General features: G+C 41.3%; 1 protein-coding gene across 1 annotated transcript in view; it reads left to right on the plus strand.

The window, feature by feature from the left end:
- Positions 1-20,839, plus strand: part of LOC306977030 (protein-glutamine gamma-glutamyltransferase K-like) — a 44,278-nt gene extending 23,439 nt beyond the window's left edge. Inside the window, exons 4-14 of the mRNA XM_079575185.1 lie at positions 7,873-8,124; positions 8,744-8,862; positions 10,798-10,905; positions 11,989-12,166; positions 13,029-13,167; positions 13,927-14,119; positions 16,522-16,675; positions 17,349-17,633; positions 18,902-19,062; positions 19,140-19,276; positions 20,586-20,839. Coding sequence (XP_079431311.1) covers positions 7,873-8,124; positions 8,744-8,862; positions 10,798-10,905; positions 11,989-12,166; positions 13,029-13,167; positions 13,927-14,119; positions 16,522-16,675; positions 17,349-17,633; positions 18,902-19,062; positions 19,140-19,276; positions 20,586-20,745 — 1,886 coding nt within the window. The 3' untranslated portion in view covers positions 20,746-20,839. The remainder of the gene's footprint in view (positions 1-7,872; positions 8,125-8,743; positions 8,863-10,797; positions 10,906-11,988; positions 12,167-13,028; positions 13,168-13,926; positions 14,120-16,521; positions 16,676-17,348; positions 17,634-18,901; positions 19,063-19,139; positions 19,277-20,585) is intronic.
- The last annotated feature ends 3,072 nt before the right edge of the window (positions 20,840-23,911 follow it).

Raw genomic sequence — 23,911 nt, forward strand, 5'->3', positions numbered from 1 at the left:
ATAGCTCCAAACAAGGTGAAGATAGAAGCTACCAAGCTCTTCCACGTTTTCTCTATTTAAATATGGCTACATGAATTGTTACACGATCCAAGTAGTTACACAAAATTAAACAATGTGTGTTTTCTAAGTGGATAATAATAATAATAATAATAATAATAATAATGCATCGGTTTTATATTGCGCTTTTCTGGACACTCAAAGATGCTTTACATTGCATTATTCATTCACTCCATATTTGGTGGTGGTGAGCTACTATTGTAGCCACAGCTGCCCTGGGGTCGACTGCCATCGGCCCCTCCGACCACCACCAACCACTCACTCACTCACTACATTGGCCAGGCTTCCTGGTGTTTCCAAACGGACTCCCATCCAAGTACCGACGAGGCCCTTCCCTGCTTAGCTTCCAAGGTCTGATGGGATCGGGCAGAGCAAAGGCGGTAATACCAGGAGTACTTCGACATCCACCGTGCAGTAAATATCTTCACTTTACTGCGCGGACGCCGAACTACTCCTGGTATTTTCACGCCTTGCAATATAGTTCCTCTTTTTATCCGCTTAAAAAATCCACATTGTTTAATTTTGCTAAAGCAAGAACATATCTCAGTATGTAAAAACGGTGGCCTGGTCCTTTAAACTGGCACATTTTCCCGTCTTCTCAGTCAAAGTAACAGTCAATGGTTTTGTTCACATGACATCAGGGGCACGTCTACCTTTTTTTTTAGGTTGCCCAGTTAGTGGCACCTGTTTATGGCATTTTCCCCATATGTGTTATGATTCGGTGATGTTACCTGTTCACATGTTATAACGTTATAATTACAACGTCCTTTTGTTTACTTACTAAAGTTTATTTATACCAGGCTGTTAATACACTGTGCAGACTTGGTCCTCCAGCCGCTTCTTCTATGTTTTTGTTTCTTCTTCGTGTGACCCTTGACATGTATACATTCTGTGTTTGACCGCTGCCTCTTGACCCTTTGCAAATCCGATATTGGGAAGAGATCAGTCATCTATTGTAATTCCTGCAAGAAATGCGGGGAGATGCTAACACTGTCTTCTCCCCTTTAGTTTGGGCAGGATCTATCGGCACATGCTGATCACATTTTTATTGTTGTCTGCTCGGTACAGTTTAGCTTTTTTACTACGAATAAAAAAAAACATTCCCACCTCCTTGTGATCTCGGAAGTTAGGCAGGGTAGGGCTTAGTTATGGCAGACCCCCGGGAATTCTAGGAAGCTGGTGTGAGCAAGTGGTTGGTGGGTTGGTGGGTCGGAGGGGCTATACAAGTAAGATTCCTTTCCCTCCTTAATAGGTTTCACAGATATAGATTTAAAAACAAAAACAAACCTCCGGGAAAAATGGAGAATAAAAAAGAAAGAAGTTTCCATGTAACTCCTCCAAACTCGAAGCAGGAGCTTTTACCGTCACAGAATTGGCTGTAAACCTGCCGAATAATAAGCCCCATGTCTTTCATAATCTGTGCCATTCCCACAGACTCCCCAGCTACGGCCCATGCCCCGAGTTTTCAACATCACACTCGAAACCAAGGGAGAGATTCAGGGTACTATTGCTATGGTTACAGTTTGGTTGCTATGTGAAAGAGACAGACAGATGCAGCATCCTCCCGGCTGCAAAAAACCCCAATTGGTGAGGCTGCTCTTGTGCTCCCTCTGTCACCTCCCGTTTACCCACGCTGCATTGCTCCCGTCTGTGCGTACGTGTTGCTGTGTGGCTGTTGTAAGGGGCTGGTAACTGTAGAAGACATATGCAAATATAGATACTGCAATTACAGCGCTGTTTGATCACAAGTGAAGCCTGAAAACTGCAATTACTGTGTCTCCTACAGCCGTTTACTGTATAATACCTCATGGTCTATAAAAGATACATGCAGACAGGAGTGTGGGTGTTTATAGAAGTGGTTATGTTGCGTTAAACACTTCGGCAATCATTTGGTTTTCGAGGGTTATGCAATTAATAAGATTTTAATTGAATTATAATTAGGTCAATTAGACTAAGAGCAATTCTAGGAAAGACCTTAGAAATTGTGGCAGTGGAGACACAATGTTAGAGATTGGCCTCCCAATTTACCCCAAGTGTGGTACCTGGGCCATTGTGGCTTAGAGAGGTAAAAACAAAATAGAACAGACAAAAGCGGCAATAGCTGGAGTACGTGCCGTGGGATTCTGAGAGTTGTGTTCCAGATCGCGTCCGTTTAATTTGAAACAAGCTGCTTGACAACAGTGAAGTGTCAATTTCCTGATCTCCGTTTCCATTCAGAAGCAGTTTGGACGGGACCCACGGCAAATGAGCAGCTGCCAAAAAACGGGTCTCTGAAACGAGAGCCCTGGAGCAGGTTAATCATCACACGGGCCCCCCCCCCCACCCCCAGAGTCTGCACCCCCCACTCCCCCCCCAACCCAAATGCATCTGTGGTTTTTGTGGGACGGTTCAAGAGTAAGTCCCACTCATGGCCCGAAGTGCAGAGATTTATATAACGCGGGACATAAAAGTGAGAGTCTTATTATTGTCAGCGGGTCCTGTTCAGCAAATGTAGTGAAAGTAACGGCTTTGGGAAATTAAATGCGGTCGATCAAATGTGATACTGTAGGCTACATACAGTGTTCACGTGACTTTTTCCTGTCATGGATGTCGGAGTTAAGCTCATTCTGATGATAATATCTTGCTTTGATTGGTTAATATCTGTGTAAATGGTCCTAATCTTTCATCACTTGAGGCTAGGGATGGGTACTGTTAAACCAGTGGTTCTCAACCTGGGGGTCAAGACCCTCAAGGGGGTCACGAGACAAATTTGGGGGGTCGCCAGATCATTTAGATAAAATATCCATATTTTCATTAGCATATAATCTTGTGTTTTATTGTAGCATGCGTTTGCTATTTTACCAGAATGCCATAATTTGATTGTAGTTTGATGAATTTTATTTCAGCCATTTGTCTTTTTCTTTGTTTTTTAAGAATTATGTAGGCTAATGTTCCTATTTTTCACGGTAAGACCCGGGCGGAGGGGGGTCACGAACCCCTTTACCTGTTATAATGGGGGTCGCCGCTCCAAAAGGTTGAGAACCACTGTGTTAAACAATAGTAGCTTGGTATAGGAAAAAAAAGGTACTACTGGTATCGAAAAAGTAAAAGTATTGAAAAGAAGGTGCTGAAAAGAAATATACAATCTTTTTTATTCAAGTTTTTATGCTGTTGGTCATCACAATTTAAAAGTGAAACACAAGTGAAAAAAATGTAATTAAATATGGGAAAAATTGGGGTACATTTTGGAAAATTTGGGGGGAAAAAACGTGGAAAAAACAGGGGAAAAGAAAAAAATGTAGAAAATGTTGGAAAAAAATATGAAAAAAATGTGAGGAAAAAGTGGGAACATTTTAGAAAAAAAGTGGAAAAATGGGGGGAAATTTGGGGGAAAAATTGGGTAAAACTGTGAAAACTTGGGGGGGTAAAAATGGGGAAAAGCACATTAAAAATAGGGAAAAAATTGTGGGGGAAAATTATAAAGGAATATAGAAAACTTGGGGGAAAAACTTGAGAAAATTGGTTAAAAATTGGGGGAAAAAATTAGAAAAAATTTAATACAAATGCAACATAAATTAAATGGAAGGAAAAGGAATAAATTATTATTCGGATTCTATATAACAAATAATTTAATATACGTATCGAAAAAAAATATCGTTCCGGAATCGGTGTCAAAAACCAAGTATTGTTAAAGCAATAAATAATATAACGGTACCCAGCCCTACTTAAGACCCATAGATAGGCTGGATTCACATTACTTTAGATGATAGAATATTTTAGATTCAGAGGCCATTATTATTCCAATGAATCCCCTTATCGTTATTTGTTTGGAACTACATAGAGACACGCCCTGTGAAACCTCAAAGCTGTGAGGATTGTGAGAAATTCACTTGCCACACAAGGACCACGCCACAACAGAAGGTGCAATCAAGAATTTATTAAAGGTGAGAGGATGATCGCTGGGTGAGACTCTGTGTGGGGGCTCCGTCTCAGGCGTGTACCCGGCTCAGGACCCCCCTCGGAGCAGAAGAATCAGTGCTGAAAGAGAAACCAGACACATAGTGAGGGAGGGGGGCTCGACAGTCTCAGACAAACACTGTGGTGCGGGCATGGCTGGTACAAATATGGGCATCCGGGCAATTAGATGAATGCAGGAGTGGTTGGCTGCAAGGAAATGGGTTGGTGGAGGCGCGGTCCTGAACTAAAGACTTACTTATTTATTCATATGCCTAATGCTGTTCTATTTTGTCTGTGTTTTTACATTTTACGTCATTTAAAGTTGTTGTTTTCTCGTGTGTTTTTATGGAAAGCATTTTGGTCCGCCAAGTTGTAAAGAGCTCTAAAAACTTTGATTAACTGATTGAACGAAAATATTAGCTTCATGTATTTTAAAGTCACACCGCGTAACATTTCACCCAATAAACAGAATAAAATGAAAGCGTTTATTTTGTTACATGTATTTTTCTTGTTGAAAGATACCTTTTAAAAATGACCAAGGTAGGCATCTGTTTTTGATGTGAGCGGTTCACCTCAGACCTGACTCTTACTGGGAGCTGGACGTCTCCAGCTCGTCTCCATGGAAATATTGTATCAACTAAAGGCAGCCAAATATGAGATAGTTTAGGTCCTCATCCAAATTGATTCTTTGATTACCCACTGCAAAATAGCAAAACATTTTTGTGTCTAGGAGCATGCTTTGTTTAGCTGGTAGCAATAGAATCCAAAATGTTCAGTTAAATTTTAGTCTAGTTATGGGACAAAATATCAGATCGAATTGGATTGCAATGCGTTTTGCAGCAATACCAAGTATCGATACTTTATCAAGTGTCTCGATACTTTCAGTTTTGTTTTGTGCTAATGCACTTTTCAATCTTAACACTTCGTTTGGTTTATAAACTTTGGACATGTGAATGTTTTCTTTTTACACATTTTAAGGCAAACATATTATTCATCAGAAGTATTTACTGTATCGCAAAACATATCGGATTGTCCCCTGAATATCGTGATACATATCGGATCGTGAATCGTCCCAGCCCTACTAGCTATCAGCTCTCAGTTTTCCTAATAATGTTTAAGTTTGATGATTGCACTTGTGGCAAGTGTGAGTTCTAGTTTTACACCAGTTTTATGAAGAGTTAGGAAGGTGAAAAAAGTTTGATTGTTATTTTCTTGATGGCACATCAGTGACATAGGACTCTGGCTCGTGTCTCATTGGTACAGTATGGTTGCACGGCAACAGTATGGAAATTCTACCTCTGCGTTTTTCACTTCCTGTGTCAATAATAATCATCACAATCGAGATCTGGGGTCTTTAGCAAAATCTTGAATACTAGCTGAGACCCGGCCTTCGGCCGGGCCTCGCTAGTCTCCACATTTGATATTCAGAGATTAAGAGTTATTACACAGAAATGTCCAGTATAGTCCCTATAACCCGTCAGTCAGAATAGCTGTAGACCCGCAGTAAGTAGACCAGTGGTTCCCAACCCATTCCTAAAACTATGGCCACTACAAATGTGTAAAAGAATGAATGCTAAAAATAATTTCAAACAAACTGCAATTGGAGTGTTTGATGCACCTGTACTCCTTTCGTATATACTACAATGACAATATGTGCCATAAACTGAGGGAATAGAATTCAAGAGACAGTGGAACATGTAGGCCAATGGATTAATATTAGGGGTTCAGCTGTTACGGTTCGGTTGACGGTGCAGGACACCTGGTTTGGTGCATCACGGTGTAAGTGCAATGTAAAAAAGAATACGTTGTTTTGTATTAGACAGTATTTATATCCTTAGAATACAATAGGCAATGCTTTCAAAGCCGCTTTATGGAATGTAAAGGAGGGAAGGAAAAATAGAAAAGAAATGGTACAGCAGCAAAGTAAAAAAAAAAAAAAGAAATTAAAAAAAACGCTACAGTGCAGGCCATGCGCTCGTTAAGTGGTAGTTTCACTTTCGCTTTCTGCACACGGAGGCTGAAGCTCTCGGAGCAGCGCGTTTCATTTGAAGCTCGTGTTTCTGCGTGTACTTGTTTTCGGAGACATAACTTTGGAGACCGAAGATGGCCAGGATTGGATCTTACGCATGTGTGTGCGCTCTGACATGACGCAGCACTGGATCTATAATGAACCACAGCCTCGGTCACTGCAGGAGAGATGTAAACAAAGAGACGCAGATGTGTTTTGGAGGAGGTAACTGTACCTGTGCGGAGCGTCTACAGCTGCAGTTTAGGGGTGAGTGACGATGACACACATCGCCCTGTTTGGATGCGCGCACAGGCACGGCAGTCAGATGTCGTGCACTGGCGTTGTTGTGACGGCGGGTTGTCCTCGGCCAGCAGCACCGCGGTCCATATGGACCCGTGTCCAATGCCCGCGGCCGGTGGTAACGGTCACGTGGTGGCCTCTGGCCAATGCCCGCGAGCGGAGGGACCGCCACGTGGGGGCCGGCCGCGGATTGTTGGGAAATGAACATGGCAAGTGTTATATAGCGCTTTTCCAGACGCTCGTCGGTGTACAATGTGTTGCAGTATTCATTCAGTCCACTGCGCACCTCAGCCCCCACCACCAACCACGCACACAGTCACTACTGTCGCCAGGCTTCCTGGTGTTCCCAAACGGTCTCCCATCCCAGTTCTAACCAGGCCCGTCCCTGCTTAGCTTCAAAGTCGGTATGGGAAATAAACATGGCGGCGCCCAGGCGTCGGCCATTGAGATAGCGTTTTCTATTATAGATAACTGTGTTCTTCAACGTTGTCTAATGTCTGCTGCCACAACAGGCTCATGAACATCTACATTTTGACATTACTTGTGGTTTTGGTTTAACCTGCCTTCCACCTCTTTATTAATTTATGGGCTCTTCAGAATTTCAATCACACAGCCATCGGTAAAGTGTCATTTCAGAGATAAATTCTCGGATGGAGATGCACTGGAGACCTGTCCCTGATGGAGATGGTTTAAATCTGAGTTTTACCCACAGCAGCCTTTACCTCTGGCTGCTCCCTTACTCCTGTCTAACTCCGTCATGTGACTCACCCGCTGCCCATTGTTCCCAATCTGAGTGCTTAAGGTGAGGTTACTATATTTTGAAATGCATTAATACAGTGCACTCCCTTTTTTTTTTTTTTTTCCCTATGTCAGGTCCTGGGAAAGACTGATAGCGCAGATCATGTGGTGACATTGCGGCTCACGATGGTATTTGCAGACACCAGTGAAAGACAAGGTCACGCCCGAGAAGATATAAATCACAGTCTGTAGTTTGTCTTCCTTGGGCTGTGACCTAATTGTACTTTTCAGATTCACTTTTAAATAATGGACAGAATGCATTAACATACATTAGCAATAGTATAGGCTCTCAGAGTCATGGAAACTTTTTGGAGCAAAGTGCTGTCATAGCAGAAATGAAAGGCATAACAATCAGCCCTGCCTGGACATGAGCAGTGTTTAGACTTGCATTATTATTTATCAGAGGGTGTTAAATCTACGTTTGGAGGCAGGTTTTTGTCACGTGAGTTCAGCTGCGATTAAGGTTATTGAGGTCACTAGGAAATGTAGTACATGCCAATCTGGAATGTGAAAAGTGACAAACCACGTGTCTGTGAAAGGATTCTATTTATTTTAATGTTCCAAGTGCGGAGGAATGCAGGTGTGGCTCTGTGAGTGCATGAGCGCCGGATCCTGACAACAGTTAATGGAATATTTCTTGTTCCTGTGTCACAATGGTTATTATCTTCAGAGGTTAAAACATCATGAAAACCTGCAGCCCAGGAACAGTTAAATCTGTTACAGTGATCATGATGTTCGGCTGACCGATTTAAACAACCTCTTCCTGTCTCCAGGTTCGGCACCTGTGGTCTCCAAAGGGACGCATGTGATCATCCCACTGGTGGAGGACCTAGAGGACGACCGCTGGGAGGTTGCTGTGATCCGACAGGAAGACAAAAAGCTTTTACTCTCAGTGAACTCTCTACCGACAGCAAACATCGGCCGGTACCAGCTCACGGTGCACACAGTGTGTCCGAACGGGCAATGGACGTCCAAACATGACCCGGCGAATGACATCTGCATCCTGTTCAACCCCTGGTGCGAGGGTGAGTAAATCTGGCTCTCTTTGAGTCCCACAACCTCCAATTATCGCTAAAGCCTTTTTGTGCAAATACACACTCATTATGAGGCCTGCTTAGACAATCAGCCAGCCGAGTCAGTTGTGTAAATTTAACAAAGACAAAAAATAATGAGGCTGAATCCAAAGAGTCACCAACAAATGGCTCAAAATTACAGAATCACATAGTTTAGCAATAGCCTTTCATGATATTCCCTGCTCATTATCGTTCATTGCAGCATTTGTTGATCCAAGTTTAAGACAGTCACATTTAATCAAAACAATGGTTGTTTAATTTGACGTCATGACCTGGAGAAAATGCAAATTCCACTAAATGTAATGTTAATTTCACAGTATTGCATCTATATCAAAGTTGAGATCCTGGTCATTTCGCGGTGACTATTTTCTCCACAGCTGTAAGTCGAGGAGGCCCTTTGAATTGTGTGGACATGACAAAAACACAGTGATATCGCCTCTCTGCATGCGAAAGGTCACTTTTTAAATGCTCTCTGCAGAATGTCAATGGGCCTGGTCTAAATGCAGACAGCTCCGGCAGCAGCTCGTGTTATTGGCAGTTTTAATGATGTTCTTCCATGTCTCCCTGTCAGAGGACACGGTTTTTATGGACTCTGAGGATGAGAGGACGGAGTATGTGCTGAACGATGTTGGGCTAATTTACTACGGCACAGCATTGCAGATTGGTTTCCGCACCTGGGACTACGGCCAGGTGAGTGATGATACTGTATGAGCCATTTTGGTGAAGAAACAAAGCCCTCCACTCAGTAGGCACAGAGGTTTTTGATATAACTTAACTCCTATTTACTGCAGCCTTCTCCACAGTTCTGAAAGTCGAGACCACAACATCAAGGGCACTATCGGCTAATGAGTCTGAGTCACAGCCAAGGTCAGGTTATTAGACAGTGAACAACAGGGAGGCCAGTGGAAACAGAACTGTTGAGACCAATATTCACCGTTGAGACTATAGTTGAGTGGAGCTTTTAAGAATCGAGATGGTAAACTTGGAACCAATAACCAGGTACACTTCTGCCTAAATGAACAGTACAAGTTCAACCTGCTGTGAAGAACTCATTAGTTGCTGACAAAGCCTCTTAAGCACAAAAGCAACCCAGTATGACAGACTGAGAACTAGGGCTGGGCATCGGGAAACAAAGGTTTAGGTATTACTGGTATCAAAAGTATTGAAAGCAGGCACCGAAAAGAAATATAAAATCTTTATATTCAAGTTTTGTTGCTGTTGAACATCAACATGTAAAAGAAAAAAATAAATAAACACAAGTTGAAAACAAAATGTAACCATTTCAAAAAATGGAAAAAACAAGTGGAAAAACTTGGGAAAAATATTGAATAATTTAAAATTTGGGGGAAATTTTGGGATAAAACACGTTAAAACATTTGGTAAATTGGAGGGAAAAAAATGACATATTTTGTGAAAATTGGGGGTAAAAATGTGAAAACATTAACAATGTGGGAAATAAAGAGAATAGATGCAAGTTTGCCATTTTTATGCTCACTACTGCCACCTCAGGCCATACGTGTAACTGCACCTTCTATATTAAAGGGACTATAGGGAGTTTTAAATTGTTAAAATTAAGTATTTTCTTCCCCCTACATGTTCCAGCCATGCACGAGCTTAATATAGAAGGTGCAGTTACGCATATGGTCTGAGGTGGCAGTAGTGAGTATAAAATGGCAAACTTGCATCTAGCCCCTTTAAGCTCATGCATGACGGCACTTCGGACCCGAACTAACACCTTTTTGAGTGACAGTGCAGGATTTTAGAGGCAGTTGTGGTGAAGAGGTCTGGGCTCATTCTACACATCAGAACATTGCTGGAACATGTAGGGGAGGAAAAAAATTTGTTTTTTCATTTTTAAACTCTGTATAGTCCCTTTTTTCCCCCCTTTTTTTTGCCCTTTTGTAGTTAACATTTCTTGGTTGTTTCACCTCAAACAAATGATACAAATGCAAAAGAAATTAAATGAAAAGGAATAAATTAACATTATTATTCTGTTTTATGGTGCTATGTGACAAATAGTTTAGCATAAGTATCGGAAAAAGTAACGTTCAGGTATCGGTATCGAAAACCATGTATGGTATAAAGTACCAGTATCGACTACAATCGCCTTACTCGGAACCCTCTTCTACAATACAGTATCAGTATATTAAAACAATTATGACTTACTCAAAACCATGGAAACTGTCGTAAAGTTGAGTAGATTTGATCAAGAAGGACTGACTTTATTCTGAAATGGATTTAGCTGTTGAAAATGCTGCAAAGAATAGAGAACATGACAAGCACATTTTTTTTTTTATTGGCAAACATTTATCAGAATCTCTCAGGATTCAATTATTCAGTCAAACTAAAAAAGATGAAGAGATTTTGATTGCATCCATGAAAAAGTCTTTCTTAATTTGTTTGTTGGTTAAACCTCCACCTAGAAAATAGAAAATTAAAAAGGCTTGTTTCTCACACAAACAAACAAAAGGTGTTTTCCAAATATAAAATATGGATTCCAATTTTCAACATATTCATTGCATATCTCTTTATTCCTAAAAATATATTATTATATTATATATTATGCAGTAATACAGACCAACAGAAATGAATCCTAAAGCGGAGCTGTCTTTGCTTTCATATTAGTTTGAAGATGGGATTTTGGCCGCGTGCCTGTACGTCCTGGAGAAGAGTGGCACTCCTGCTTCAGGATGGGGAGACCCAGTGAATGTGGTCAGGATTATCTCAGCCATGGTAAGATCTACATATACAACAAAAGCCTTATACATTTTCAGGTTAGTTTGTTCTCTAAATATAAAACCTGTCTAGCATGATTAATTAAATGCACTGAACTCCCCTGAAAAGAGATTCTTAATCTCAGTGGGACTTTTCTGGTGAGATAAAGGTCAAGTAAATAAATAAATGTAAACCTGGGTACATCCATAATCCTCATATTTCCCCCCATGTGTGGGATTTTTACACATAAAGCACTAATTTCCACAAAACCACAAAAGTTTCTCATAAATCTCTGTAATACATGTTTTATTCTGCATTACAGATAAATTTAGCCTTAAAGGAACAGGCCACCATTTTTCCATACTGAGATATGTTCTTACTTGAGCTTAGATGAGTTGATGTGTACCTGTCTGGTCTTTACGCGTGCACTCAGTCACGCAAAAACACCGAACATGTTGTTAGCATTTAGTGACCAAGCTCTTCCACGTTTTCCCTATTTAAATACAGTTACGTGAGCAGTTACACGATCGAAGTATAGTCACACTGAATTAAACAGGTGGATTTTCTAAGCGGATAAAAAGGGGAACTATATTGTAAGGCATAATAATACCTATGCCCATCGGAGCACTTTGACTTTACTGTGCGGACGTCAAAATGCTCCTAAGCTATTATTACGCCTTGCAATATAGTACCCCATTTTATCCACTTAGAAAATCGACATGTTTTTTTTTTTGTGTAGCTATACTTGGATCGTGTAACTGCTCACGTAACTGTATTTAAATAGGGAAAAGGTGGAAGAGCTTGGTCGCTTTTAACTTCACCCCTATTTGGCCCCATCGAGCAGAGGAAGAGAGGCTAAATGCTAACAACGTCTTTGGTCTTTTTGCGTGACTGAGCGCACGCGTAAAGACCAGACAGGTACGCATCAACTCGTCTAAGCTCAGGTAAGAACATATCTCAGTATGGAAAAATGGTGGCCTGTTCCTGTAAATTGAGCTTAGGTGATATAACGCGATCTTCTTTGAGTCATACTGTATCTTGTATTTTTACATGCGGCTGTTTAATCGTCAAATACTTTTTTTTTACATCATCTCTGTCCAGGTGAACTCAGTGGATGATTTTGGGGTGGTCGAAGGAAACTGGTCGGGGATCTACACAGGAGGCTCCGCTCCGACCGTGTGGACCGGGAGTGTGGAAATCCTCCAGCAGTACCACAGTAACAAGGGCGCTCCGGTTTGCTACGGGCAGTGCTGGGTCTTCGCTGGTGTGGTCACAACAGGTGAGTTTGTTCACTCACAGGTTCATTCAGAAGGTTGTGTTCACACATCATAATATTTTAAAGGCTATAGAACAGACAGATTTTTCATAATGCAATGGTGTTTGTGCGGGGTGTTCAGCTCCCTTCAACACCATCACATGATACTTAAACACCTTTTTTGCTCCACATACTCACCGCATTTGGTCCACTAATAGATGAAAGAGCATCTAATTTGGGCTTGGAGAATATATTAGTAATAGTTATACAAACATGAAAAACAACAACACTGGTTAATTAGGGAAAGATGAGCTGGAATATGTTGAATAGTCCTGCTGTTGAAGGTATGATTATCATGTTAAAAAGAAACCTCAACGTTCAAGATTTCTTGATTTCTCAACTCAAAATGGTAACTTTGGCTTATGTTAAACCACTGTGATCTCATGTGCATACCGTTATAGACAGACTAGGAAGAGAAATCACCAGGGGATGCATTTTTCGGCAGGTATCGACTTCCCGGTTGAAAATCGAAAGCAAGCTGTATCAGTGTATATTGTTATTAAAGTACTGTCAGTGCTAACTTTGTCCACAGACTATGAAGAGGGTAGTCTTACCTTGTTAAAATGAGCAGGAAACATTCTTGGGCAGAAAACAATAATTCTACAATTCTACTGACTTTTGCTCACTCAAAACTGAAGAAGATTATGTCTTTATATTCAAATAATATCTTGTCTTTCCTTGAGCTTTGTGCAATTTTACGCTGGTTATTTAATCTTATTTAAAGATGTTGTTCTCCATCTGAAAATATGACGTCACATTCTAGAAAACTGTGAATGAAGCTTATTTAATATTGCAGCCTGACTTCCTGATAATGTTCATTTCTTAGTCCTGAGGTGTTTGGGGGTTCCTGGTCGAACTGTGACCAACTACAGCTCCGCCCACGACACGGATGTCTCCTTGACGACAGACGTGTATTTGGATGAGAACCTGGACCCTCTGGACAATCTCAACAGAGACTCTGTATGGTGAGTTTTTAAGAACAGCACTTATTCAATAGAACTTTAGATTGTGTCATAACCCCTAAGATTTCTGGGAGTTGTTCCGTGGCTCTTTTCTCAACTGTATGATTTTTTCAAACTAATGTGAGTAGACAGTGTTTGCTAATTCCCCCTATAATGGCAGATTTGTATACGTTCAATTTATTAACATTTAATCATGAACTCTATTTTGACTTGGCAGATTGATTGCCGCTTTACTATTGTTGTGTCCTTGAGCAAGACATTTCACCTCTGAGAAGAATGTGGCGTGTGAGTCAGTGACTGGTGGTTGTTAGAGGAGCCGTAGTTGCAGATTTTGCAGCATGTTTCCATCGTCTTATCCAGGGCAGAGCTCACACCACCAAGTGTGCAGAGTGAATGATTGGATTGTTGTTTACTTTACAGCAGCGATTGTAGCATCTTATCAAGACAAGCTGCAAGAAAAATAGCAAATCACGTATTGGCTGGCTACAAAATCAAATAAACTGAACTTACCATTGTTATTTGGTTATTTCCAACTTTTTTAGAGGAAATAGCATGGTAATTAAAGAGTTAGATTGATTCACACAAGCACTTTTGTATAAAGTGTGATATGTTAATAATACATGAGATTGTAAAGAGACTGTGATTTACTAATAATATCTGCACATCAACTATTCTCTTTTGGCATGTGTCACTTTTCTGCTTTTTCTCATTCCTCTCTCACACTTAGTTTCCTTGGCCTCATCGCCAACTGTGCCCCTGTAGGAACTTCCATGTGTGGAACGACTGCTGGATGGCGCGCCCCGACTTGCCCACGGGCATGGGGGGCTGGCAGGCTGTAGACGCCACCCCTCAGGAGACCAGCCAGGGCACTTTCCGCTGTGGCCCCGCCTCTCTGACTGCTGTTCGAAACGGTCAGGTCTTCCTCAAGCATGACGCCACCTTTGTGTTCGCCGAGGTCCGTGCAATTGTGCTCACACACACCACTATTTGGGTAGTTTGTGGCTTAATAACTTCGTCTGCGGTGCACAGGGGACAAAGCCGTTTGCACTTTTGCCTGAAGGGTATTTTGAGAGTCTGCGTTCCGTCTCTTTGTTACTGCGGATTTTCTTAAGCTTCGTTTCTGTGTTATAGAAACTGGTGATCTTTATTTCCCCTAAAGGAGAGATTGAGTGGTTGTCCGTGTGCCAATAGCTGCGAGGGTCTTATAGAGTATAAGCGCCTAATGAGCCATTTCACTCTTTTTTTTTTCATTTCTGAAATTCACTGGAGTCAAAATGGGTTTATCAGCAAAAGTAACTCACATGGGTAACGCTTTATATTAAGGTGTGCTCGTTTAGTATTAATAAGGTAGGAAAAAGCATTAAAGGTCCTATATCATGCAAAATCGACTTTTTAGAGCTTTTAGCCATGTTGTTTTGCTATTCCCTTATCAAAAACACCCCCAGAGTAGTTTCTGGTACACTCTGACGCACATAGTGTCAAACAGGAAGAGCACAACTTCTGTATTGTAATGCCTTACGGCCTGATTTTAATTTATAAAACAGCTTTAAAATGATTAAAAAAAGGAAGCGCTTCTAGGTCATGGCTGAAAACAAACGCACCCCCTGAGCGTCTGAACAGACGTCATGTTTGCACTGAAGGTTGTGAAGATGGAGCTCTTTCTAAACTATTCTGGACACACCTGTTCTTTTTTCTTGCCTAACGATAATGTCGTAGAGAAAGGCGCATTTGGCTACGAGAAGTGCGGGACTTTTTTCAACCTTCCTAAAGAAGAGGACACTCGCCACAATTTGGAATGTTGCATGGGCAGATCCGCTCGGAGAGAGGGGGCGGAGTTAACGGAATCGAAGCGTCTTGTCTTCCGCGTTTGGAAAATACCCCCAGAAAATACTTATATTTCTCACAAAAAATAGTGCATATCATATCAGTAATCGTCACTTTACTGTGCGGATGCCAAACTACTCCTGGTATTATTATGCCTTACAATATAGTTCCGCCTTTTATCCGCTTAGAAAATCCACATTGTTTAATTTTGTGTAATTATACTTTGTAGTGTAACACTTCACGTAACCATATTTAAATAGGGAAAACGTGGAAGAGCTTGGTAGCTTCTATCTTGACCTGTTTTGGAGCTATAGTGGAGAGGGGGAGAGGCTAAATGCTAACGCCGTCTGCGCTGTGTTTACGTGACTGAAGGCACGGGTGAAGACCAGACAGGTCCTAAAGAACTCGTCAAAGCTAAGATAAGAACATATCTCAGTATGTAAAAACGGTGGCCTATTCCTTTAATGAGCGCACCTTAATCTAAAGCGATGCCCCTGTCTGTGTCCTCCCTGTGAATACTCATTCAAATAAAGTTTTTACTCACAACAAGATGTTGATTTATTCGCTACAAAATTCATCTAATTTCATTTATTCATTCAAAAATATTAAAAAATGAAGTTAACATTATTTATCTGTTTTTGATTTGGCTCCTGAGACAATTATCCAATCAGAGAGCAAAGTGAGCCCAATCAGTAGGTTCACTGAAAACAAAGTATGTAAAAGTTTTTCAATTTTCCAAAAAATTTTTTGGTGCTGTTTTTGTGTTTTCTTAAAGGAATAGGCCACCGTTTCTTACCTTAGCTTTAACGAGTTCTTTAGGACCTGTCTGATCTTCACACGTGCCTTCAGTCACGTAAACACAGCGCAGACGGCGTTAGCATTTAGCCTCTCCTACTCTCCACTATAGCTCCAAAACTGGTCAAGATAGAAGCTACCAAGCTCTTCCACGTTTTCCCAATTTCAATATGGTTACGTGAAGTGTTACACTACAAAGTATGATTACACAAAATTAAACAATGTGGATTTTCTAAGCGGATAAAAGGGGGGACTACATTGTAAGGCGTAATAATACCAGGAGTAATTTGGCATCCGCACAGTAAAGTGAAGATTACTATGCGGATTTCGAACTACTCCTGCAGAGGACAAAATTTCCCTATGGGGACAATAAAGTATACAAACAAACAAACTTTTCGTTTCATATGTATTTGGCTTCAAAAAATCCTCGTTTTGACAATTTCATCACAAATTCTACCGCAGAATTCTGGCCTATCCTCCACTTGAAAACAACCTACACAATGAACAGTTATTATCAATACAGTCTGAGATGTAATTGCATCTTTGACCTTTAAAGACATAAAACATAGAAACACTCCTTATAGTCTTGACCTACAGTGTATCTAACTGATCTTACTGTTGTTTGCTGTTTGCCAACTGTGCGCGCTCTGCATATTAATAACTTTTGCCATATGGTACATTTCAAAATTATGCAAGACGTGCCCGCTTTTCTTTATCTAACTCCTGTTGCTGTTTCAGGTGAACAGTGACAAGATCTACTGGCAGAGGAATGCAGACGGGACGTTCAGCCAAATCTATAGCGAGAAGAAGACGGTGGGACACTCTATCAGCACCAAAGCAGTGGGGTCGGATGAACGCTATGATATCACGCACCTTTACAAACACCCCGAAGGTATGCAGACAAGCTACCCCAGTGAGATTAGTCATGTTTGCTAAATCACCAACACTCACAATATGCCAAAGTCTGTTGATTTCATTAGTGCAGTTCAGAATGGCACAGCAGCATAGTTATTAGCTTTGACTTCACAACAAGGCGGTTCCAGTTTAATAGTACTTGTTATTTAAGTTTAAGGTATAGTATACAATAAGATCCATTCTGTGATGACACCGAGGCAACCACATGGCTCAAGGATCTATCTCCAGACCTTGAGGTTAGGAGAAAGAAACTTAAGTTTTAGCTTTTTGCACATGTGTTACAGTGTAGTTTCGGGAATTTTCCGGTTAAATGAAGTAGGTCACTTTTAATTGGTCCCAAGAGCTTTCTTTTTACTCCCCCATTGTACTGTAAATGTGTCCTTTGCATTTTACCACCCTTCAGTGCTGCTGGGCCATCTGTCGGGAGAAGTGAGTGGCTGCAGTGCTCATGGTCAGAATAACCTAGCTGGAGGAATGTCCTGTTGTACATGTTTTGGGTCAGTGAGACACAGGGTGAACAACCACACTGCTCCACAGTGAAAGGCCCACATGGTCAGAGAATCGACCCCAGGACCTTCATGCTGTGAAGCATAAGCACAAACCACTCGTCCACGTGGCTGTGACAGGTTTTTGTACACCTTTCTTGGCAGGCACAGAGGAGGAGCGCATAGCCGTGGAGACGGCATGTAAATATGGGACCAAAGCCGAAGCCTACACCCCTCCCACAGCGGAGGACGTGTCTGTGGAGGTGTCCATGGACGCGACGGGCCCACAGATGGGAAGCGACGCAGAATTAACCATAAGTCTGAAAAATAGTAGCTCTGAGAACAGGCAGGTACTGCTGCACAGTCAAGTGGCAGTCATGTACTACACTGGAGTGCACAAGGCCACAGTACGAAGGGACAAAACAGATGTGGACCTGCTGCCCAATGAAGGTGAGACTCAAGCCACACCAATTTATCACAATGTTTTAATATCCTAATGACTTTAGAATGATAATATCCTAAGCCATACGGGTAATTGTGCTCAAAAGTGCAATATGAACGGACACAATCAGGTAAATTGCACTCGGATCTAAATGTCTTTTGTTTTATCAAAGCCCAAATTGTATTGCACTGTCAGTGCAATACAATTATAGTTTAATTATTGCAATGAGGTATTTTCTCAAACTCCTTCAGCCCTCTGATACAGAATGTTTTGAGGTGGTGGTGGTCAGTCTTTCTGTCACTTTACCCAGTCCCTTGCCCTTTACTTGTCATTTTAATTTTTGTTTGTAGCCTCGCACCATATGCCTTTTTGGGTCAGTCCAAACCCTTTTGGCAATGGATAACTCTCTGCAATGACCCGCCCAGTAATGCTCCAGTTGAAATAGGGCTATTTTCTGCTTTAGGCTCTACAGATTTTGATGCACAGCTTTGTAGGAGTAAAAATGTTTCAACTCTTGCCATGTGATCTGGTTAGACCCAGTATTTACTTATACCTCTTCTCATTGATAGTTTGCTTGTAGTTTAAGAACTATGGGCCTTAGGCGGGGCGCACCTTGATCCCAACAGAGCTGTGAACAGAACTGACTCAGAGACAAGTACATGCAACAATTTCACACAGGATGCCACTCCAGAAAATGGCATCCTGTTATGGATGCCATTTTTACTACCAGTTTTTCATCACTTAAAGGGGCGAGATGCAAGTTTGTGATTTTATACTCACTACTGCCATCTCAGGCCTTATGCATAACTGCAGCTTCTATATTAAGCTCATGCATGACGGCACTTCAGACCCGATTTAACACCTTTTTGGGTGCAGGATTTTAGAGGCAGTTGTGGCGAATAGGTCTGAGCTCATTCCACACATTACGACATGGCTGAAACATGTAGGGGGAGGAAAATACATAATTGTATATATATATAATAGTCCCTTTAATAACCACTTTTTTTTATTATGATTTTTTTAAATTCTTTTTATTAACTGAACAGGAATTTTGATTCAACATTCTTTTCTTTTGGCTGTCCCTCATGCCGTCTTTGCAACAAATCATCTGCGTTGTTGCTTTCACTGATTTGCATATAGCGATGTAACTTATACTCCAATGCCCATCTTGACACACCTTCTCAATATCTCCAAACTTGGGAGTGACTTCAAGAGTACCTTGTGAACATTTGCCAGTTCTGAATACTGAATTATTTTTTATTTTTTTTGTCCACAGAGAAGCTGTTGGAGTGGACTCTGGACTATAAGGACTATAAGGATGAGCTGGTGGATCAGGCGGCTCTGATGCTCACTCTGTCAGCGAGGGTCAAGGAAACACAGCAAGTGTTAGCCACGCAATATAGTTTCCGCCTCCAAAGTCCAAACCTCACTCTGAAGGTGCAGAAAAACAGACTCTGACCAGAAGACAAATGCCGAGATTAAATATGATTAGTGACTCTCTTTCTCCCTTGCAGCCGATTGGTAAAGCGGTGGTCGGGGAGAAGATGGCAGTGGAGATTTTGTTCACAAACCCTCTGCCGCAGACGCTTAAGGGAGTGTTGTTTCATGTGGAGGGGCTGGGACTCATGACCGCCCAAACTATTCATTTTGGGTGAGTACAATAATGCAGCAGGACTAAAAGAGAGTTGAACAGGGATTAAAGGCTGGATTGTACAGGTTTTATGTTCCTACTAAATTTAGTCACACCAATATATAATTTAAAGGGGGGATATTATGCTTTTTGCAAGTATGTGTTAATAATCTCAAACACATCTTTATCGCTATTTTACACTCATGACTACACCCAGGAGTTAACCAAGGTTAAAACCAGAATCAAGCAGTCGGTCTAATTGAAGGAAGACTGGACCCCATGATTGTACCTGGATTTAGACAGAACCAGTACTCAACAAAGACAACATCAAGAACCAAGACTAAACAAGGTCTGAAGTTCAATCAAAACGAAAATACAATGACAGAACAAAATTAGGGAAAAATGTAAGTAAATAAGGGGGAGATCAGCCCAAAACTGTGATTAATTAAAGCAGAACTAAGTAACTCATGCCGCTAAAGGCCATAAACGCCACTGCAGGTGTCTTATTAACTTATTAATTGTCCGTGAGAGATATTATTTTCACTCAAACTTGGCTGTAAGTGCTGTTTAAGTGGCGCTAGCCCGCAGTTAGCTTTGCCCGTTCATCGTGATCCCATTAGGGTGTATTGGGTCTCCGGGTCGGAGCAGAGAAAGCTGCAAGTGTGGTTTTCTGGCCAGAGACACCAGGGTTAGATTATTAACATTAACTGTATTACCCCCAGAAGGACTATGAAAATGATTTATTAAGGTAAACAAGTTACTGCTTTAAATTATTCTGCCCTGCCCACTTTTGCCTCTTTTTGCTGTGGCACTTCCTTTGTCTAGACTTCTGGTAGAGCGCAAAGTTATTTATTTATTTATTTATTTATTATTTATTAAGATTGATTTGTGTAAAATATTCAATGTGCATTTGCACCAACGAGCCAACACTGCAGTGTTTCTCTGCACGGCTTGAAAACGGCCGGGCGAGCATGTAGAACTGTTATTCTCTTGACTTCTCTAGTTCTATTTAAACGATTTAAATACGAGTGAAAGGTGTAATAGAATTGTAAGTATGTAAATAACTGCACTGCGGGCTCAATTCATGGCGGCACCCACGCAAACCTTCGGAACAAGGTGAATAGGACACCAGGTCAAATCCATAATTTATGTTGGTCTATACAGCGAATTATAAATTGAATCAGAAATAAAACTTGCAAAGCATTCATCTAAAATCAGAAGCTAAACTGCACACATTAGGAGAACAACAGTAATAATTCACCTGTAAATGGCAGGTTTTTTTTCTGACCACCTCAGTCATTTCCTGTCCTGTTTTTTTTTTTTTTTTCAGTGATATTGGCAGCCGTGCTTCTGCAACGGTGACCGCGAACTTTGTGCCCACTCTGTCTGGACCCAGGAAATTATTGGCTTCTCTGGATTGCAGGCAGCTCACACAGGTCCATGGAGTGGTCAGCATCGACGTGCAGCCAAAGAGCAATGCTAGCCTATAGCGATATTACGATGGTAGCCATAAACATGGGAATGACTGTGTTGGTTTATTGCATTTACGGACACATCAGTATGAGTGGGTGAACAAGAAAATTGCCGAAAGATCAAGAGTGTGAAAGTAATTACATGGTGCAGTTTCACCTCAGATGTGTTAGCTTGCATCATGTTTTTTAAAAGGTAGATGCAGTGACATGGCCCTCTAGTTTCATGATGCACTTAAGACGCATAATATTTGGATCAAAATAAGTAAACCCTTATGCAACAAACGGAAATACCCAAACTTTCCTTGGACTGAGCATCTGAACGCCCCTCAAACACCCCACGAAGGTGCAGATATGAAGACGCTCCCGCCCAGTTGTCTAACCTTAAAGGGATATTTCAGGATTTTTGACATAGGGCCTCATTTCTTAGTTATCCAGAGTGTTGTTGATTTCTGGAGATATGTTTTTTTTAATTCATGCAGTTCATATAGAGTGAGTTGATTTACCGATCGATCTACGTTCCCACTCTCACCTATGGTCATGAGATTTGGGTAATGACCGAAAGGACCAGATCGCGAATACAAGCGGCCGAAATGAGTTTCCTCTGAAGGGTGGCTGGGCGCACCCTTCGAGATCGGGTGAGGAGTTCAGTTACCCGAGAGGAGCTCTGAGTAGAGTCGCTGCTCCTTCACGTCGAAAGGAGCCAGCTGAGGTGGCTAGGGCATCTGTTCCGGATGTCCTAGTGGGACAAGGCCTCGTGGAAGGCCCAGGGCACGCTGGTGGGACTATGTCTCCGAGCTGGCCTGGTGTTGCCTCGGGGTCCCCCCAGAACAGCTGGAGGAGGTGTGTGTGGATCGGGAAGTTTGGGCATCTCTGCTGAGACTGCTGCCCCTGCGACCCGGCCCCGGATAAAGCGGAAGAAAATGGATGGATGGACAGTTCATATATTTGAAGAGTTTAGTGGCATTTCTACAGTACTAGCTAATCGGCATTAAAAACAGTCTGACCCGCTCCACAGAGCACCTGAGACAAATCACTTAGAACGCCAGACTATCCATATAAATGTCTGTGTCGAAGCTGGTTTTAAATGCAAAATAAAATTATTCTATGGATTCAGACATATATATATATATATTGAGTAGTCTGGTGTTATAAGTGATTAGCCTCAGGTGCACTGTGGGGTGGGTCAGACTGTATTTAATGCAGGCCAGCTGATATCGTAGAAATGTGCATGCCACTAAACTCTTCAAATATAAGACTGCATGAATTGGAAAAAAATACATATCTCCAGAAATAAACAACACTCTGGATAACTAGGAAATGAGGCCCTATGTCAAAAATCCTGAAATATCCCTTTAACAATTTTGGCATCAATAATAATAAATTTGTCAGATACTGTGTTTTCCTTGACGCTCCAAAATGCTGTACATTATTCATTCGCTTGATTGGGACAAGTTTCTATCAGGTTGTCCCAATACCTTCTTTATATTCAATCCAACTTGATACCGGTTGGCTCTGACAGAGTAGCTGCCGATATGTCGAGTACCAGTCAGAAACCACAGGGAGTGAATGAAACAACAGTGAAAATGAGCTAAATCCAAGACTATATTGGTAATTATGCCTAACAAACAATATTGTTGTCACAATATGCTGCGCCATCCTGCCAAAGTTTTAATTCCACTCAATGAAGGCATCAAAGTGGTAACATAAACACTTTCTCATCGATCACTGGTGTTTGTAGCACCTGCAGAGCTTCCACAGCCAGTATTTACACTGCTCTGTATGAAACATTAGTCTCAACACAGCAAACAGTGGCAGATGGCTTCTATCTTTAGTTGGTACTTTATAATAAAATTACGAGTCCTGGAAAATCAATGGTCCGATCACCAACAACCACTCACTAGCACATTGTCTTTATACACAGTAGGTGAGGTGGGTCAAGTGTCAACGATAGAAAAGAGCTGGAATTGAATAAACCTTTAAACTAACAAGCCTAACCACTGAGTCACTCCTGCCTCATATCTGAGATGTATATTCCCGTCAAACTGGTTATTATGTTATAAAGTCCATTATTAAGAGATTGTGTTTGAGAAAGAAACTGTATTTAATTGTAATAGCATATATATATATATATATTTATTTTGTTTACTTCATTGCATTGACGGAAATAACTCTATTTTGTATAAATGCATGTTGTCTATTCATGTTTGGTGTAAAAACTCCAAAACAAAAGCTTTGAAGACTGAAACAATTGTCGCACTGTGTCGCTTTGTGTTTTCAACCTTTTAATGTTTGGTTGCCATGGAACCAATCGTTTTATAGGACATTGAAAATATGAGCTGCCAGGACGGAGAGACGGGCAAAGTGGAGCGAGCGAGCGGCGCCGTTTCTTTAAGTCGCAGTCAGACACAAGTGTTAAGGGAATATTAATGACAGACAACCATCTTCCCAGCGCAGACACACACAGGCCGCAGAGGGAAACCAGCGCTATGTTGAAAAATAAATGCGTGCCTGTTCTGCACTTTCAACACAGCGTGACTTTTGCTTACCATGTGGGCCACATTGTACAGTTGGTCTGACTACAAAACTTAAACTATCAAAGCAAATCATCAACAGACATTGTTGACAAAACTGTTGTATGACCTTAATGTCCTTAATGAAATAGATGCCTTTTCAATAGGTTGTGTTTACATGACAAATAAACCTGACTTTCATTGTTTGGAATAATGGGAGATGGTGGTTGGGTCTTAGTCGGAGGCAGGAAGCTTAATGCTATAGAGTTCAGGATTGTGATGTCATATCGCTAAGCATCATGGGATTTGCAGCAATGGTAAAGTACTGGACTTATTGTTTACATTAAAACACCTGGATACTACAGTGTAGTAGTTTTATGCTGTTTTTAGCTAATGTTAGTCTATGGAAAATTATGCTAGCACCCACAAACATGGTGTATCTCCATGGTAACAGTGATGGATGAGAAGAACCTCACTTTTATAAAACGTAATACAAACAGTAAATCAGCACAATCTTCATACAGTCACACTCGCTCACTTCATATTAAAAAGTAAGAGGGAGGAGAAGGGAGACATAATGCACACATAGTTATCTGACTTCGAGTACATACATGTTCAGTGGTCTGACCTCCTGATGGTTATATCTGTCTCTTTCTGTGTGCCGGCAAACTCCT

The sequence above is a fragment of the Gobius niger genome, assembly GCF_951799975.1.
Source record: "Gobius niger genome assembly, chromosome: 17".
NCBI classification, from domain to species: Eukaryota; Metazoa; Chordata; class Actinopteri; order Gobiiformes; family Gobiidae; genus Gobius; species Gobius niger.